At 43.9% G+C, this 20,097-nt stretch overlaps 1 protein-coding gene across 8 annotated transcripts in view; it reads left to right on the top strand.

Moving 5' to 3' along the window:
• Positions 1–20,097, top strand: part of CCDC30 (coiled-coil domain containing 30) — a 72,007-nt gene that overhangs the window by 1,137 nt on the left and 50,773 nt on the right. For 3 of the 8 annotated variants that reach the window (XR_010923293.1, XM_067566310.1, XM_067566311.1), the window contains exons 2-4: positions 2,115–2,297; positions 5,914–6,034; positions 17,140–17,330. Coding sequence is in view for 7 of the 8 variants with exons in the window: in XM_067566310.1 (XP_067422411.1) it covers positions 2,115–2,297; positions 5,914–6,034; positions 17,140–17,330 (495 nt within the window). In the remaining variant the exon portion in view is untranslated. Of the gene's footprint in view, positions 1–204; positions 418–649; positions 771–1,318; positions 1,403–2,114; positions 2,298–3,068; positions 3,218–5,913; positions 6,035–17,139; positions 17,331–19,258; positions 19,429–20,097 lie in introns of those variants that run through there. The other 5 variants (XM_067566313.1, XM_067566315.1, XM_067566312.1 and 2 more) reach the window with 5 other exon arrangements.

Raw genomic sequence — 20,097 nt, 5'->3', positions numbered from 1 at the left:
ATCTACATCTACATCTACATCTTCTGGGGTTCAGGTTGTGATTGCACAGCTCTGTTCGTGAGCTTCTCCAATGCAGCTCTCCTGGTTACTTAAAAAATAAAAGACTCTGTGGAGCCTAGTCAGCTCTGCCTTTTAACGGGGCGAGTGGGAGGTCAAGTGGTGCTGTGACTCTGAGCCAGAGCCCAGGCCACCAAGCAAACACCTGTCCCCCACGCTCTCTCCAGGGAGATCGGGCATCCAACCCCGCTGCTTAGCCAGTGCAGCTCATTCAGACCCTGCCTACAAATCATAATGTGAAACTATCAGGTTGGCCAACATCCTTGAAACAAATGCGCTGACATTGTCATAAAAACCAGTGAGAGAAGATGAGAAAGCTAGTCTTTGTTCATACTTTTCAAACCTATAATGCTTTTCCAGGTACAGGTATTTTATCATATACTGTATATGCTTTTAAAGTGTGTACTAATGTTTCAGTTTCAATTTAAATTTCCAACCAAGGATTCAATGGGCAACACTGATGTGTGTGTGTGTGTGTGGGGGGGGGGGGAATTCAGGGGGATGTACACTCCTCAAGGGGGTTCTAGGGAAATCCCTGATTGTGTTTGACATTATGCTAGTTAGGAAATGTCTCATTTAAAACGTTTTTTAGCAGGATGTGTTTTTCCAGTCTGGACAAAGCCCATGTGGGCCTTGATTGAAGTGGATGAACTGGCTGCAGCTCAACCTGGAGAAGGGGACTTATAGGCTGAGCAAAATAGATGGAAGTAATGGTGTGGCTTATATCAGCCCCCTTTAACAAGGGAATGTGTGTTGGTCAGGGGTACATTTTGAATAACTGCCCAAATTTATATGTAGAGATGTTTCTGTAGCCTATAGGTATTTGCTAGGTAAGGGTTAGGTATGAGTTAATAAGTCATGCTTCAGAGGCTCTTAACACAGTAGCTTAGCCAGACTGAAGCATAAGGCCCAAAAGCCTTAGCATAAATCTTAGCATAAGAAGCTAACCAAGAGTAACCTTGGATCATAAGATAGAATGCTGCAATAAACAAGTGTGACTAAACTGCTGATAGGTAACTGCTAGATGCCAGTCGATGTTAGTTTGGGATATTTTAAGATAGGAACATTAGCAGATGTTCAGCTGCAAAAATACTATGGCAACCAATTGATATATATGCTAATAAGCTTGAGGTAAATGGCATAATAATGCATGAGAGGAGAGCACCTCAACGTTATCAGAGTGAGGAAGTTTAGATATGGATAGAGGAGGCTGGACATCTGTATGAATATTCATGGCTGCCATGTAATCCTATAATTTCAGCCTACCCTATTGGAATCTTCTTGGCATGCCAGAGATAGGACCCATCATGGATCACCTATCTCATAGATTTCCACAAGGGATGGTGTGAGTATACAAATGCTCTGATGCTGACATCTTGACCATTTTGTATTATCTCTACCTGCTTTGCTGGGTTGGAGTGTTTGTGATTTTGCTAATTGTTTTAATAAAAATATTACAAAATCAAGAGGCCTTTCCTAAGTCTGAACGTCTCTCCCATGCACATCAGTGTCCTCAAAATAACTCTGGGTCTGGTCTTGAGGCAGGACTCTTCTAAACCACAAAAGGCTAACTTGGGAATTCTGATTTACATACAATCAGTAGATCAGGCAACACCTGTTTTTCTTTAAAATTACCCAAACTGGTTAGCTGGGAGCTGCTATCAGCCATTATTAAGTGATTGCAGAAATCCTTGAGTTTTGGAATAGAATCCAAACAGGTATATGGTACATGAGTTTGGTAATCCCTATGGTATATTTTTATATCACTGCCCATAACTGGACATAAGGGCAACACTACTATATATTCATGAAGGATCCTCACATCCCAAATCCCTCTCATCAAACAGGAGTCATCAAATTTGATATGATTAAATGCCTTTCGGAGTCATATGCTTCAATCACATTACATTTATTTGTTTTCTGCATTGCCATTACATGCACATTAACTGCAACTGAACTTCTACTGGTTCAGAAATATTATGCCCACACAAATCTTCACCAGGAGGAACTGTTTTAGATGTTTGAGTACGTTACATTTTGATGATTTCTTCCAACAGGAAAAAGTACAGGTGGAAGACATACTACAGCGGCTCAAGGAAGAAGGAGTTGACCCTTTAGCTTCTGCAGATGAACAACTTTGCTATGTTTGGCACTTATTCCTGCGTAATGAAGACAAGCTACGGTCTGCTAGTCAGGACTTAGAGGACCTTAGACAACAGCAAGCGGAAGAAATGAGAGAGGTAAGAACTAATTGACATTAGAGTCATCTTCATGAATATTTGTGCTTTCCATTACGATTTCACTTTTCATCAATGCTTTCCTTCATCTCTTGGCTATTCAGGAAAGTGGCAACATCACAGAAATATTGCCCAATCTTATCTATACCAAAATGTCAGGTGACTCTGGACACCTGACAGGATGTGCCAGAGAGTGTAAGACAGCTAAAGATGCTCAGCAACTAACTGAACTTCTGCTGCTTAAATCCATGCTGGATTTTGTAATCTTTCTAAATACAATTTGGCACAATTCATTAAGTCAGTAAAAAAGCACTGTTATTCCTAATGTAGAATAATTTGTATGCAATCCGTTGCTAATTAGCACTGAGTGATCTGATAATTAAAATGAATCCATTTTTAATTTTACCCCGATAACAAACCATGCTCATAGAGGCTAAAAGGCATCTTTTAAAAATTGGAAGTCAAATCCTACTGAGGAAAATAGAAAGGAGCATAAACTCTGGCAAATCAAGTGTCAAAGTAGGATCAGGCAGGCCAAAAATGAATTTGAAGAGCAACTAGCAAAAGACATAAAACTAACAGCAAAAAATTCTTTAAATACATCAGAGGAAGGAAGCCTGCCAAACAATCAGTGAGATCACTGGATGATTGAGGTGCTAATGGGGCATTCAAAGACAAGGCCATTACAAAGAAGCGAAATGAATTCTTTGCATAGGTCTTCACTGCAGAGGATGTGAGGGAGATTCCCACACCTGAGACATTCTTTTTAGGTGACAAATCTGAGGAAGTGTCCCAGACTGAGGTGTCAATAGAGGAGGTTTTGAAATGGATTGATAAACAGTGATAAATCACCAGGACCAGATGATATTCACCCAACATTTCTGAAGGAATTCAGATATGAAATTGCAGAACTACTAACTATGGTATGTAATCTATCACTTAAATCAGCCTCTGTACAAGATGACTAGAGGATGGCTAATGTAAAACCAATTTTTAAAAAAGGCTCCAGAGATGATCCTAGCAATTACAGGCTGGTAAGTCTAACTTCAGTACCAGGCAAACTGGTTGAAACTAAGAACAGAATAATCAAATACACAGATGAACATGATTTGTTGGGGTAGAATCAGCATGGCTTTTGTAAAGGGCAATCATGCCTCACCAATCTTTTAGAATTCTTTAAGGAAGTCAGCAAACATGTGGACAAGGGTTATCCAGTGGATATAGTGAGAAATCCTTTCAGAAAGCCTTTAACAAGGTCCCTCACCAAAAGCTCTTCAGCAAAGGAAGCAATCATGGCATAAGAGGGAAGATCCTCTCCTGGATCAGTAGCTGGTTAAAAGACAGGAATGTAATCAAAGTATTTTTGTTTTAAAAACAAAACAAAACAAAACACATGAATGCTGGCTGGCAGGGGAGGGGCATTTTAGGGAGTGGGGGAATAGGGGTGAGAGGGTTTTGGGGCTACATTGAGGGGAGAGGGATAAATGAGGATGGGTGGTGGGGAGGTGAGCGGTGTTGGAGGGGCTCAGGCGAACAGGAGGGAGGGCATGGGAGTGAGTGGCAGGCAACTAGGGGAGAATAGGGGGAGAAACACCTGTCAACCCCATATTTTCCCCTTCTTTGTGTGTGCGCCAGAATCTGGGGCATCTGAGCCCCTCACCCTACCCCCCATGTGAGCTGGGATATGGGGGTCCCTGCCTTTGGGGGTGTTGGCCAGAATCTGAGCCCTCCTGCCCCCGTAAGTGTGGTCTGAGTCCCTCTCCTTGCCTCCCTCATGTGATCTCCAGTCTGGGATCCCTGCCTCCCAGGGTGTCTGAGCTCCGCTTCCTGCCTTCTTGTGTGTGTGCCAGGATCTAGGGAATCCCTATCCATCTATGGGGATAAACCTTCCCTGTGTGTGCCCCTCATGTGATCCAGGTTCTGGGGGCTTGTCTTTCTGTGGGCTTTGAGCCCTCTCCTACCCTGCCATGTGAACTGGGATAATAGAATATCAGGTTTTGGAAGGGACCCCAGGAGGTCATCTAGTCCAACCCCTGCTCAAAGCAGGACCAACCCCAACTCAATCATCCAAGCCAGGGCTTTGTCAAGCCACACCTTAAAATCATCTAAGGATGGAGATTCCACCACCGCCCTAGGTAACCCATTCCAATGCTTCACCACCCTCCTAGTGAATTTTTTCCCTAATATTCAACCTAGACCTCCCCCACTGCAACTTGGGACCATTGCTCCTAGTTCTGTCATCTGCCACCACGGAGAACAGCCTAGCTCCATCCTCCCTGGAACCCCCTGCAAGTAGTTGAAAGCCACTATCAAATCCCCTCTCACTCTTCTCTTCTGCAGACTAAAGAAGCCCAGTTCCCTCAGTCGCTCCTCATAAGTCATGTGCTCCAGCTCCCTAATCATTTTTGTTGCCTTCTCCTGGACTCTCTCCAATTTGTCCACATCCTTTCTGTGTGTGTGTGCTGGGGGAGGAAGGGGGGCCTCAAAACTGGACACAGTACTCCAAATGTGGCCTCACCAGTGCCGAATAAAGGGGAATCACTTCCCTCGATCTGCTGGCAGTGCTCCCACTAATGCAGCCCAATATGCCGTTAGCCTTCTTGGCAATGAGGGCACACTGTTGACTCATATCCAGCTCCTTGTCCACTGTAACCTCCAGGGTCTTTTCTGCAGAACTGCTGCCTAGCCTGTCGGTCCCCAGTCTGTAGCTGTGCATGGGATTCTTCCGTCCTAAGCGCAGGACTCTGCACTTGTCCTTGTTGAATCTCATCAGGTTTCTTTTGTCCTCCAATTTGTGTAGGTCACTCTGTATCCAGTCCCTACCCTCCAGTGTATCTACCACTGCCCATCAGCTTAGTGTCATGCACAAACTTGCAGAGGGTGTAATCCATCCCATTATCCAGATCATTAATGAAGATGTTGAATAAAACGGGCCCCAAAACCAACCCCTGAGGCACTCTGCTGAACACAAATGGTTTGTTCTGGTTTAAAATCCTGCAGTGGGCTGGATCCCTTTGAACTCAGGGAGACTTCTGTTGTTAATTTCAAATTAATAGGAATTGGCCATATGGACCCCTATTCTTGGCACAAATATCACCTGGTTTGCAACCTCAGAATCTTTTAGAAAGTACCATCTGTTGGGGCCACTCACACCCCATCTCCACCTTTCATGTAGGGTTGGAGGATGACTAAACATTCTTGAACTCCTTCAGGCTGCCAAAGCTGCAGTTTGGTTGGAGTATAGTTCAGTGTCCTCAATCTTACCCCAATCAGCTCTGTCCTTTTGCTGCCTCTTTGGGTGCTGTTTTTCATAGTTAGCTAACTAGTAACTTAGGTTTTTGTGTGCTTAAAATGTGCACACAGATACACACACGGGCGCGTGCACTCGTGCACACACACACACACTAGGTTTTTTGGTGTCCATGCCATTGTGCACTGCCTCACTGAGCTGTTTCCCTTTCCCTAATGTTGGGCCTTTCAGTCAATTTTAGTGACCCATCAGGAGAGAGAAATTAATATAGAGCCTTTGGAATCACAAAATCCCTAAACATTTAAAGAATACAAATAACGCGAATAACGCATCCAAAGTTTGAAATGTTGTTGTTCTCTTTGTTTCTAGGTGGAAAATTATGTGGGTCATGTCCGTCGTCTCACAGCAGAACGAGATGCTTTCACCAGTGAGTTTGAAAAAGAAAATGAACAACTCAGAATTGAGTTTAGAGAACTGCAACTCCAGCAGGGTAATCCCTCTCTCCTTTCTCTGAAAGAGCTTTTAGAGTTGTGTTGTAAGAAATGTCATGGACTACAGGGTAGTCAGGGAAGCTGCCTGAGTGCTGCCTTGCAGGAAACGATAGTGATTTATTCTTGTACCTCAGAGAACTCCATTTCATTAGATAAGTGTGTGTATTATACAATTATATAGGTAGACAGAATGTATGTTTAAATGATTGTGTAACGTTAAAATTCAATTTTAAATAAGCTTAGAAATACTGGTCTTTGTTTCGTTGTCTCAATTCAGTGAATGGGGTTGCTGCCTCTTTCAGTGTGGCTGCAATTTTAGTTATATTTCCGAGAGGCACCCACTATGCAGAACAGAACAGAATCAGCTGCACCACTTGAAAGAGCTGGAGAACAGGCATTCAGAGTTATTCTAAAGTAATGTATTTATTCAGTTAACCAAAAGAGCCCAGTCCTGCTCCCACTAAAGCCAGTGAGTTTTATCATTGACTTCAGTCAGACTGGGGATCAGGCCCAGAGTTGAATCTAAAACAACCTTGAAAGCTTCTGATCTTTCTAATAGTGACTTTGGTATTCTCAGCCCTGATCGACATCATTACAATTTCACAGTGTCAGTTTATGTTAGCTTCTTAATTATGTTTAATACAATTATTTTGTTCATATTTCAGTTTTTATAAGTAATGTTCCTGCAATCACTTCTAACAGGGACAATTTTATGCTTTTTAACAGATTGTTTTTCTTTGTAATTCTGCCGAACGTTGTGCTTAAATATCTTTCTTAGCACATGGCAGTTTTCCTTAACTTTTCTTTTTGTGACAGGTGTGTGTTGGATCGGTGCAGTGTCTGTGCTGCATTCCATTTACATAGGGTGCAGCAGAGAGTGGAGAGGTGTCAGAAGCCTGATTCTCTGCCCTGCTCTGGGCAACGAGAGGGTTTCAGGAAGTGCTTTTGGTGCAGTTGGCTTGGATATGTAAATAAATTCTGCCTATTAATGGAGTGAGATTTTTCAGGACAGGAGCAGACTAGTAGCTTTACAGTATATGTATCAGATAAGGCACCTGGAGTATTTTTCCTGACTGTCCATATTGAAGGGAAAACCACATCTGGCCTAGTGGACTCAGGATGTACCCAGACACCAATCTGATGGGATCTGATACTAGCAGACCACTTGCGAAGCACAGATCCTGTTGTTTCATTTGTGCGTGGAGCTGCAAAGCCTGACCCCACTCCTATTGTTGTAATGTGGATGGGGAATCATGAAGAGGAGATTCCGGTAGGAGTCTCAAGAACCTTAGCCAGGCTGATGGTGATTGGATGAGACTGGAAGCATTTCTGGGACCTACTGGATTCAGCAATTGCCCTATAGTCAGGACACAGACAAGAAGGAGAGAACCCACTGGAGAGATTTATGCTTGCACTCCCCCTAATGGACTCAGATCTTTGCGAGGTTTGGTCCTGTTGCTGGAAGTCCAGAAGTTGGAAATGGAAGGCAGGATAGCCAGGGTGAATTTGAATCAGACTAGGGAAAGGAAAAATGAAATAGCCACCACAGATGAAGATAGGGGAAGTACTTCCACTGCTCAGGGCAAGGAGACTGTGGCTACTACGGGGATAGAAGAGGGCCTACTAGACCTAACACCACATTCTGGCCCATTTTTGATGTCATGGCTGACCAACAAGTGGATGTCTCTTTGAGAGACATATCTCCAGCTGTCAGAAATGGGTAGGCTACAGACTACCTCCACTTTGCATCAGAGAATGACCTGCTCTGTTGAATAAACCAGAACTTGCAGACTGAGGAACTGCCAGCTGCTAGCACCCTGATCACCATGAAGGGGCAATCTTGCAGCTGGAACGTGATCTGTTCTATGTTCATCTCCTAGGATGGGATAAAATCTTAGAATGACTATTAGCCCATTTTCTGGCCAGGAATTTACAAGGAAATGGCCTGGTTGTGTGCATCATGTTGAATGTCAGTGAATGGCACCTAGAGAAAGTTGTAGTGGCAAATATCCTTCTGGGTAGGATTGCCCATAGAGATCCTTACTGAAAAGGGGATTAACTTTATGTCGTACTGTTGAGGCATGGCAGCTACTGAAGGTAAAACCCATCCGTACATCAGTGTATCATCCACAGAGGGCTGGTGGAGTGATATCACCACACCCTAGAATCAGTGCTCCAGAAATTTGTGGAAACAGATGCAAAAGATGGGGATAGGTTATAGCCATATCTCCATTTTGCAATCTGTGAGGTACCCCAAACATCCATTTCCCTTGCTTTTGTATGGGCAGTGACCACAGGGAGTGTAAGATCTCCTAGATGAGGATGGAAGGGTCCCCCCCTCATGCAGAACCAATGTAATGCAGTGCATTCTTCAGATGATGGAACAGCTGGTCATTCTGGGGAACTTGGCCCTAGGGAATCAAGCTAGAGCCTGTCACAATTATACAGCAAACTGCACCTTTGACCCCTCCAGGTGTCTTTGAATTCATCCCCTCTAGATCTTGGGAAGTCACCTCTCTTGGGGTAATTCTATCACATTTTCCCACTCTTGGACCACTTTGTGGGTTGCAGTCCCTTGTGTATCAACCATGATTGTGTCAGTAGGTCTGGCTTAGGCTCAGGTCCCGTAGTTCTGTTCCCACCAGGGCTATGACGTTGCTTTAAAGCAGTGTTTCTCAACCTTTTAAGTAGCAAGTATCCCCTAACTTCTGAAAATTTTATTAAGTACCCCAACACTCTGAGAAACACAATATTTTCCCCCTTTACTGCTGGACGACTGTATTTCTCATACAGCAGGAGAGTTCTGAGTTCTGGAATGCTGCATGGCTATGGCAGATCACAAAACCCCCTGCTGTTTCTCTCCTCCTTCCTCCTCCCCTTCCGCCATATAGGAGCAAAGGTCAACGCCAGCCAATCACTGATGGTGGGGTCACGTGCTGTTCTCTTCACACAGGCGGGAACTTGTGAGGTATGAGCAGGCACTAGCGGCCCACCAGAGTGCATAACAGAGCTCCCCATGGCTGTCCCTACGGGGGTGCGGGCCTGGAACAAATCACACTGTGTGGGCCCCTCTTAAGATTTTTATACTGGTAAAATCTGGGGCTGTCATAGTTATCAATTTCACTGCTCTAGCTAGTAAACCTGTGGGTAGAGCCCAGCTCCAGGACTGGGCAAGCCGTTGGACTCTCCTCCTGGCTTTCTGGACACTAGGCTTTGAGCCGGGGAGGGGAGCTGCCAGCTGCTCCGAGCTGGGGTGGAGGAGGCTTCCGCGCAGGCTGGGACCTGGGGATGTGGGCAGGCGGCAGGCAGCTGCTGCCCATCTTCAAGCCAGGGCGCGCTGTCTCTTGGCTAAGAGCCGGGGCGTGGGTGGCAGCCACCCAGCTGCGAGCCCAGCTCGCAGGGCTCAGGAGGCTGTTGCCGAGCTCCCACCTGGGAGCTGGGACCAGGCGGGACGCAGGTGGCTGCCACCCAACTTCCCAGAACTGGGGCGGCTGCCGTCTACCTCCCAGCTAGGAGGTGGGACCAGGCAGGAAGCTGGCAGCTGCCATCCACTTCCCCCAAAAGCCGGCAGCTGCCGCCTGCCTCCCAGCTGGGAGCTGGGACCGGGTGGGAAGCAGGCAGCTGCCGCTCACCTCCCTTCACTGGGTTTTTCGCCGCATACCCCATGCCTGTGTCTCATGTACCCCCAGGGTACGCGTACCATAGGTTGAGAAACTATGCCTTAAAGTAGGCTATTTGGTTACTGGATACAAAAGTAACATTTATATAGAAAAATGTTCTCTCTGAAATGCTTTTCTTAAAAAAAATACACCAGCCTTTGATCTGGTGACCCCAAACACTAGCATCTCTAGAGAAGGACTGTGTTTGCCATCCCTTTTTGTCTGTTTCAGTTCACCATGGTGCCATTTGGGCTGTGGAGAGCACCCACCACATTCCAGTGATTCATGTCTTATGTATTAGAGAAGCTGGGCTTACCATAACCTAAAAAGTGCAGATTCAGGAATCTAAGCTACTTGGTTGGGAATAGATGTGTTCAGTCCTTGATGGACAAGGTAGAGGCCCTGAAGAACTGGTTAATTTCTACCACAAAGAAGCAACTTTGGGCACCCAAAATGTCACTTTAAAAAAAATCTTGGCCACCAAGTGTTTTAAATGGCTAATGACCTATGGCTGTGGGATTGCGATTCATCATCTTGCTGAGAACTGCGTTGCCATTCCCTCCCATCTTTTCTCCACAAGATGGCAGGCAAACAACAAAAATCTAGTAGAAGAGAACACATCTTTCTCTCTTCTCATTGTGGCTTTGCTTCCATCATCTGCATGAATGGGTTTCTTGTTTTTTAAGATTTCCAAGGGTGATAGTATTAGGCTGTGAATTGGAAGTCATTTGTGTAATGGACAGAGTGAGCCAAGCTTCAGAGGGTTAATTTTGGGGGTGCCCTTGCTGGTTTATGTGCAGAATTCCCCAGAGATCTGTGTGGCTTCTGATTAACTTCAGTTTCACATAGTTTCTATATATTGGCTTTTGGGAGAGTGCTGTGAGAGCCTTGTGCTGGGATGTCACTGTTATGCAAATCATTCTTATGTATGGAAACTATTATGCAATATTAACTAAAGCAGTTGCTGCAGTTCCTGTGATATTTATTGATAACATGCGTACTGCCTGAGCCTGCATTTACATCAGTGAAACTTAATTAAAATCAATGTTGTCCACATACTGCCAATAATTGTCAGTATCTAGAACAGTCTACAAAACAATGTCAATTTGCTGCAACCACCATTCCCACCTCATTCTTATGAACACTTAGTTTCTTCTAGCAAAAGCCTGAGCAAATGGAAGATCCTTACATCATTCTCCAGAGCCCTGACAAGGGGAGTGAGTTCCAAGTTTCAGTGCCCTCCACACAGAATGCCTTGCTCCCACAAACTCTAATCAGATTACTTATAGGTCAAGGAAATTAAAACCTTCCAGAGGGTAGTAGAGCTACTTCAGCACAACGTTTACCAAAATGGAAGGCCTGAGACAGTGCAATGATTAGTGAGGATGAGACAGTTCCACTGTATAGATGTTCCAACTAGGAAGTCAGCTTGACCGTCACCTTAGCCATGGCAAACACTGCAAAAAATCTGCCACAACCAGCTAGACTAAGCAATGCTCTATTCTCCTGATGGGTGCAAGTCTACGTGTTTGTCAGCTATCTGTTTGTCATGGGACCTCTGATGACCAGTGACAAAATGATGACCACAATGGCCTGCTACATCAGCTGCAATATTTTCCTGCAGAGAATTCTGAAACCAGAGTACCGCTAGGCAGTCTGAGAGCAGAGCAAGGGAATCAGTTCTGTTTTGAGAGGAGTTGGGTAAGACCACATCTGTGCACAAAGGAAATGATATGCTGACCGTGACAGCGTCCAATCCCAGCCCAAAAATATGATCCAGAGCACACCCACCTATATATACTGGGCCAATAATCACCTGGAATGCACCTCTAAGTAAACAAGTCTTGAGATCCCAAGTCAACTTGCAAGAATCAGAATGGATATTCCCATCATCTAGGACAATGAGCTCACTTTATTGGGGGCCACAAAAAAGCTGTAAGGATCTTCCCCCCTCCCCTGGGAATACCCCTAGCACAAGGTCTTTTCTGGCAGTCACAGAGCTAGCCAGAGTGACTCTGCACCCAAACCCTGCAGGGCATTCTAGGAGAGTATTGTGGCATTCTTATATTCCTATACTCGAGCTAGTCTCTGGGTGTCAGAAGGCCCATAGGGGACATGGCAGCCAGGATGCAAGTTAAGGGAACACTCAGGGCCTATAGTTGTCACAGACAGTTGAGTCTTTGCTCAACATCTCTCTGACCCTGCTGCTGCTGTTGGTGTGAAGGTTTTGCAGTATAGTGCAAGTGCATGGTGGGAAGTGTAAGGAAGAGTAGTGTGTCAGTGACAGTGTCCTACAAGTTTTGGGTGAGTAGAATATGGCACAAAGCAACCATAACTGTCCTCTAACACTGTATTTACCAGGTAGAAAGTGTGGTGCTGTCACTTACTGGTGACAGTATAGAGTCTGTATGTTATAATAGAAACTTGGACTCCCAGGTGAAGAAAAGAGATGTACAGAGAAGAAAACAGATCTTGTAAGAAAACCCCAATACATTTAAAAGGCTGGACCAGAGACTGAAGCAGGTACAAAAATTAATCAAAATAAGTTCTAAAGGGATAGAGTAAAACACAGTGAAGTAGTTAGTGGTCTATTAAAGCTGCTCTTATAACCACAGAAATAAAGCTGAGGTATAGCTTATGTTATCCTGAGGATCCAGTTACAGCTGGCTTTGTGCACAATTATTGGTCCTAGGGGGCACCTCATTTAGTACCTCTCTCCGTAGTGGACAGTTTCCTGTCCTTGAGGCAGTTTGCAATCAATTTCAACAGCTCTCTTCTAATATGCTCAGTGTTTTTGTAGGGTAGATCAATTGCTTGTGTGCTGAGGTACCAAAAGCTTTTGAGAGAGACAACCATAGCATCATGTTTCCACTGCTATCCTTAGGAGCACATCTCAGTTTGTTTAACAAGAAAAACATGAGAAGATATAGGCTCTCTAGCCCAGGAGCCTGCCTACGCATGCCAGTGTAACAATTTAACTATGCCAGTACTGTACAGCCCCTCCTAGTCTGGGCTCAATTACGCGGGAACAAAAGTGCTGATACTGATATAGCTTATTCCCATTTGGGGAGGGGAATAGACTGCACTTGTAGATGGCACTCTAGTACCAATACAACTAGTCCATACTGGGACTTACACCTGTATAACTATTTCCTGGTTTCAACAGGGGCAATTTGCTTCTGAATTCCTGCTTTGCTCTACCTTGCTAATATTTAATTTATGCTTCCTTCTATAATAATTGATGGGCTAGGAGAGGCCTCTCCTCCAGGAGCAGAAGTTTCCTTCATATTTGCCCCTCAGTTTTCTTGTCAAGACTCCCCTTGCAGGCTTCTAGAAAGACTGCCACCTGCCCAGACAGATCATTCCTTTGCCTAATTGCCCTCTTTCTTTGGGTCTTTGGAGTGGTGGTGAGAGGGCAGGAATGCATTTCAAATGAATGTATGTAGTATTTCAAACTATTTATTCCTTGTTCCACTATCTCAAACCCTGTAAATAATAGCTGTTGCTTTATATGCATAGAATAACAGTAACTGTAAAATGCCAAACACATTATTGATTACTGTTACTTTATGCATATTATTGTTGCACTAGGCACAATATAAAGGTAAGGAAAACACAGTCCCTGCCCCAAAGAATTTATAATCTAAAAATAGTAAGTGGGCATCAGTACATCAACTAAGAAGTATATTGATCCTATAAAAGAGGAGCAGCCAGATCTCCACCCCAGGTTTTCAGGCTGCTATTTATCAGTAGCTGGATCAGGGCTACTCCAAATCATATTGCTGGAGCTATTCTGCAGCTAGGCTATTAGGGGAATACCTGCCAGATATACAAATACTGTAGGAACATAGGAACAGCCAGACTGGTTCAGACCACTGGTCCCTCTAACCCAGTATCTTGTGGGAGACAGTGACCAGCACAACCTGCTTCAGAGGGAGGTGCGAGAGAACCCCCATAATGGATGGGGTTTAACAGAAGTGGAGAGAGATTGTACAGCAAAGGGGAAGATGGTGTAGTGGTGCCAAGATAGGGGAGATCATGTTGGTCACCTGGAGACTGTGTGTGAGGACTAGGGAAAGGGAAGTTGAGATGGGTGGGGTGAGACCTTGGGGGATGAGAGACTGAGAGAAGAGAAAAAGAAAGTGAGGGGCACAGAGACCGCAACACCTCATTATTTCTGCACCTTCTCTTCTCTCTCTCAATAGCATTTCTCATCCATGAGCCCCAATGACCTGTCTGTTTTCAGGCAGACTTGCCATACTTTATTTATCTACCCATCCCAGTAGCCATCTCCACAGTATGTGAGCTACCCCATAGTAGTCCAGGGTGCTGGCTGTGGCATTCACAGGGTCATTCCTTTTGGGCTATGGATTCATCCCCCTCCTGAACAAACAAGCTTGGTTTCAGAAGCTTCCTTGAGCTGAGGAGATCTGTCTACACTAGGCTTTATTCTGAAAAATGCCCTTCTCCTACTAAAACTAGAGTAGCTCTGGCATTGATAGCAACCGTGGGAGCCCTAGCACGGACAAGGTGCTGGCATCCTTACCCAAGCAGGGTTAGACAATACAGCACTGAAAACACGGCTGGCCACCTAGAGTGCCCCCATTCTGGCTCCCAACAGCACAGCGAAATATTTCAGCTGAAAGCCTAGCATAAACACAGCTGTAGGGCTCCATGCTTTGGCTCCCACTAAAGCTTAGCTATAGATCTTCCTTTGCTCAGCCAAAATTAGCATGGAGAGACCTTGTCCCAGACAGAAGTGGATTAATATATCCTTTCCTGGCTAAAGTGTCACTGTCTCTTTTGGTCCTAAATTTAAAGGTTCACCTTTCCCCCATATTTTCGCCTAATTCCCTTTCAACAATCATTTCTGTTCTAGGACAAATATGAATTCTTTGAAGATGAACCTCAATCTAGCAGTTGGGTGTATGTGGTTTCTGTGTAGGGTGAGTTCATGTGATCATCCTGATTACAGAAACTGCTACTGGGTGAGGAAGAGTTTATAATTTCCTAGGGATCTGTAGCGTTAGCATTGTCATATTTCTTATATATGCACCTAGAACATGTGGTCAGATATATTTTAAACAGCAAAATAAATAAATAAAGCATTTTGCTGCACTTTGGGCAGGAAAACTGCAAGGCAACCAGGTTTGACCTTAGTATATTCATTGTACAAGCTGTGGTTTAAAATCAAGGGAAGAGGCAAACAGGAAACCGCAGGGTGTTTTCCATCGATGAGGTAGATAGAGCAGGCAGCAGAATGTGGAGTGGAAACATGCAATTGATTTGGCCTTCAGGCTTAGGACAAGATTGTTATATTGGATTTTATCCAGTCTGCATTTATAGAGCTGTGTGACAAATGCCACTTACCAACAGGAAAATAAGCATCCTTTCCCCACAACTCCTCTGGGGTTGACTCTTCTTCTAGGGCTAGAAACCCAGGCCTCGTTCTCCCTCCTGGGTTTTCTCCTCCCCTCCTCTATGGAGACTCTCACTGCAGCCTCCTTCTGCTGCAAACTTCCTGGCTTTTTGATCCAGCCTACTCTGGCCCAACTGAGCCTCTTGTTCAGTTAAGCCCCGCACTTCCTTGCGGTGCAGCTAGGTACCTTAATTGGCCCCTGAGGCCCACATTAACCCCTCCAGGGCCTGTGTGGGGTACACCCCCCATCATAGCATCCTAGGGTGGCATTAGCTCTTTTGGGAACAGTGTTACACTGGGAGCTCACCTTCAGTTGATTGTCCACCATGACCCCCAAATCATTTTCAGTCACTGCTTCCTAAAATAGTCCCCCATTGTGTAAGTATGGCCTACATTCCAAGATGTGTAGATTTACATGTAGCATATTAAAACGCACATTGTTTGCTTATTATTTATCACTTCCCCCTACTTTGTGTCATCTGCAAACTTTCTTCTCTGGAACACCTCTAGTACTGGGCTTATGTCCATTGACATGGGGAGCCATCTTTAGTGACCCAATGGTACTGCAGAAGATACTGGAGTCCAGACTTATGTACCAAAACCCGTTCCTCACATCGCAGACTGTAGCAATTCTGGCATTAGCAAGTTCTGGCAGGATGTCATAAATTGTGGGCTGTGGAGAGTGGCATCTTTTCAGTGCCCAGATCAGTGGCTTTGGATCTGTGTAGACAGATGCACAGTTTGCCTGATGGCTTCTTTACCATCACCATGCTGCTTGCCCAGGCTGTACTGGCTTGTACAGGTGCTTTGATACCGCTGCTCTGGAGACATTTGATCTCCTTGTGTACTGGATTGTGTAGTGCTACTGGAATTTTCTTTTGTAGTAAGCACACAGTTCCACTGTGGGGTCTATGTTCAGTCGCAGCTTTCCTTAGAGGCATCCATCACCTCTGAAAACATTCTTCATATGCTTTTAAAATTTTATCCATTTTCCACAGGACTCCCTCCTTTGTTTCATGCACTGCAGCCATGAAATTCTGAAGCTGCATCCTGATCAAATCAATGGCTTGTATGGCTATCTTCCCTCAGAGGGGGCTGTTGTCTGTTATTTTTTGGTGTAGTTACTATGAGGTCCCATTGTCCTTTGGACAGCGTTATGCTCTCATACATCACTAGATCACAATGGCTCTTTGTAATGGGTGTGGTTAAGTCCAATTTACTCTGAGGAATCATTGCCCAGGAGATCCCACTATCCAGCTGAAATCACACTGGGCGTTTCCCATTAACATTGTTGCAGGGATGGAGGGTGTTATTGTCACTTGTTGCTTTCCTGGCCTGACAGCTTGAACCTGATATGTTCTTGGACTCAAGCAGAGAGTCATGATGTCATCACTGCTGTCTGATGTGCCATCTCCCTCTTGTACAAATCTGAATTAAACCTTCTGGGACTTATCTCTGATTGTTTACACTGTCAGGGCCAGTGCATGGGTGGCCTCGCCTAGGACTTAGAATGAGGTGTGAGCTGAGGGGCTAGGAGCCAGAAGCTAATGATGAGGAATCAGGCCAGGTTGGAATGTGAGGGGATGAAAACTGAGGGACAAACCGGAGGGCCAAGGATCAAGAGTCCGTTACCAAGAGTCAGGCTGAGTCAGGATACCAAAAGATCAGGGTCAGAAGGCAGGGGCAGGTAAACACCAGACTAGACATTTGCCTCCCTTGTGTGTATCCATTGTGAAGCAGCCTTCAGTTACATGATCATATACTATTTTTTCCATAGGTCCCTGCGTCATTCAGTGTACTTGAGAACAATGAGAGCTTCTGGGAGCAAACTACTTTTGAAAATCCAAGCACTCTTGTCAGTGTAGAACGTTCTCAACTCCATGTGTCAGCAGGGTGGGGGGTTTAAAAGGGCCTAAACGGCTTAGGCACTCATTGGAGGTCATAGGCAGTGCGTGTCAGGCAGTTCTGAAAATCCAACACATCCATACTATAATTATTGTTCATTGCTCTGCTATGTTTCTTTCAGAAGCCCAGCTGAAGGAGGTTGAGGAAATGCTGGAACAGGAAGGCTTGTTTGAAATAGCTCACAGCAGTCCCAGCGAACAGATTGCTTATTTACTGGTAGAAAGAACTACACTGCTGGAGAAACTAGAGATTGCAGATCGAAAGCTGGATTCGCATAGCTACGTAGACAGTCTGTGTGCAGCACAACTTCAGGTATCAAACTCAGCAGCTAGTGATTATCAGATTAGCCCCTCAGAAGGGACAATTAAGGATATTTTCAGGTTTTTTTAATTAAAAACATAAGAAGCCTGTGGATTCTTAAAATGAAGTCTGTTTCCATACTAATTTTCATCTATTCATGTTTGTACTTGCTTTGCTCCAGAGTTCTGGAGTTGAATAATTAACAGCATTATTTTTTTTCTATAAAATGAGAGAATGTTGAAGGCTTTGTTATGAAAAAGAAAACCTATAAGGTCCAGTTCTGAAGTCTTACTCAGATAGTATTAGCTTCCCACTGACCCCCATGTTTCTGATGACTCCGTGTGCAGGATTTCATGAGTCATGCCACTCTCAAAATTTTGAGAGTATCTTAAAAATCATGAGATTTTAAAAAGAATAAAGTCTGTTCTTTTTAACTGCTTTCTAGTTTTTGAGGAATTCTTCCCAACTATGAAGGATAGAAACTTAATAAAAGAAAACCATGAAAGTGAAGAGTCTCCCAATCACATGACTCCAGGAGCTGTAGCTTTAAGTAAAACACTATGCATCATGAGACTTGTAATATAACCATAAGATCTGATAACCCTGTGTATAAATGAGGACTGAATAAAGACTTCAGGACTGGGACTATAAAGGTATTGGAATGGCAAGACTAAGGCTTTGTGACAGAGCTCGTTCCCAAAGTCCTTCAAAGAAACACCAGATGCTTTAGAAGAAAAACTCCCTTCTGGAAAAGTGGCTTGGATATTTATTTTAAGCCCAGAGACTCCCATATCTTTATTATATCATAGCATATTATTCCAAAGCAAGTCATAACAAAACCAGCAAAATGAAGCATACCGTTAGTTTGAGGTACCATTCAGCAATAATAGCCATTTCTAGGAGACTTGTTTCAGGAGTGCTCTGTCTCTATACACAGGTAAATAGTGAACAGAAAAGGTGTCAGTAGATAGAGCTCGAGAATGCGTAGCATGGTTCCTGGGTTTTGTAGGACCAATAAAACTTGTTGTTGTATGCTACCAATGGCTTCCTCTGAGCACTCCTTATAAGGCTGGCTTCATCTGTGCTTCTGGAAATTGGGTGCCACTGTCCTGTGCTTTTGCCTTTGAGCTCTGGAGGGAACTTGTCTGGATCCCAGCTTCCCACTGGCCAACAAGATGTTGCCTGCTGTTGTTAAGGAACCTGGGATATGGAATAGCCATATCTATGAGGGCCCCCTTGTGGGTCCTGAGCGTTCTGCACCACCTGTCACAGGCTAAGTTGTTTCAATAATTATGATATTATTAAATATTACCATAATCCTTACTATTTATAGACTGAAAATATGAAAAATGTAAAAGCCACAAAGATACACCTAATACATACTCAATCCAAGATAGTCTTTAAACACTGTCGTAAATATGACCCCAACCCTGCAAAGACTTATGCACATGCATAGAGTGGGAGATTCCAAAGAGCTCAGCATTAGACTTGGGAAAACCCAAGTTTTGCAGGGTTAGGGCATAAATCTTCAAGTCACAAAAAGCTATGGTGCCCTGAATAAAAACATCCAACCCCCCACCTTGGGGGGCATTAATATTTTCAGATAATTACCAAATTGAGTTCACACTTAGCACATCCAGGTTACGGCTGATGTTCCGACACATAAGTATCTTCCATTAGCATTGGGGCAGAAGCAGCATTTATACAAAAGCTCTGGTTCGTGAACCATTGCAGTCAGTGCTGTGCAAACAGATGCTAGTCACTTATCTGATACAAATCATCAGTAAAAACTGATAAATTATCCCCAATTAAAAATTCGATTAGAAGCCCCATGGTATTTAAAAAAGAGCCAATCACCTCTAAAAAAGAGCAATAACCTTCAAATAAAATACATGGTTTGATTACAACTTGTTCTTGATTAATTACCAGGTATAATCACATAATCTCTGCACAGAGGGCAGCACTAACTGAGGAGTCAGCACTGAACAAGCGAGTTAATCAAAGGGAGGAAGAATGGAGAGAAAAGAATGTTAGAAAAGGATATTTTACACACATCTGTGCAAAGTGTCCCATGTATCACTCAGGCAACAGCATTGTTGGTGTGCCCCAGGTGAGCAAAGGACAAGGGATTTTAGATCACAGAAGATAGTCAATAGTCAATTATTTGGCCAAATGAAATAATCTCTTGTGAAAAAGAGCTATAGTAGCTGATGGTTAAAACCCTCACCAAGGATATACAATATGTACAGTCCTCACTGACTCTGGTTAGTGAAGGACCATACTTAAGTTTAGTCTGACACATTAATAAACTCTCCCTGCTATTTCTAGTACAGACTTTCACACTTCTCATCCATCATAGTTATATGTGATGTCTGATAGGAATATATTCTCTTAACTCTGGGCAACTGAGTATGACAAACTTCTGATGATAATTTTGGGATGAAAACTCTGAATATATAAATATTTTAATCTATATTTCTCCCATGGAGAGAGGTGGTAATTTTATTGTGCAGCCAAAAGATTAACAGTGTGATTACAGCTATTCATTTCAAAGTTCATAGTAAGATGAAGACTGTTCAGTTCCGATGCAGGATATTCAAAGTTATCAAGATCTGATTTCCATGTTAAAAATATATCATCAGTATAATTAATGAAGCCACTGCAATATAGTCCAACCAAATTTGTGTTTAAAAGGAATTAAGGTTGGGTAAGTGAAATATCTACCCCCACAATGCAAACCTTGAAAGCAAGGAAATGTCAAGTTATGGGACACCTTTTA

The sequence above is a fragment of the Emydura macquarii genome, unplaced genomic scaffold (assembly GCF_026122565.2).
Source record: "Emydura macquarii macquarii isolate MOO-44397 ecotype Brisbane River unplaced genomic scaffold, CSIRO-AGI_Emac_v2 contig_2768, whole genome shotgun sequence".
Classification (NCBI taxonomy): domain Eukaryota; kingdom Metazoa; phylum Chordata; order Testudines; family Chelidae; genus Emydura; species Emydura macquarii.
Note: the sequence above shows the minus strand (reverse complement) of the source record. Positions and strands in the feature narration are given on the sequence as shown.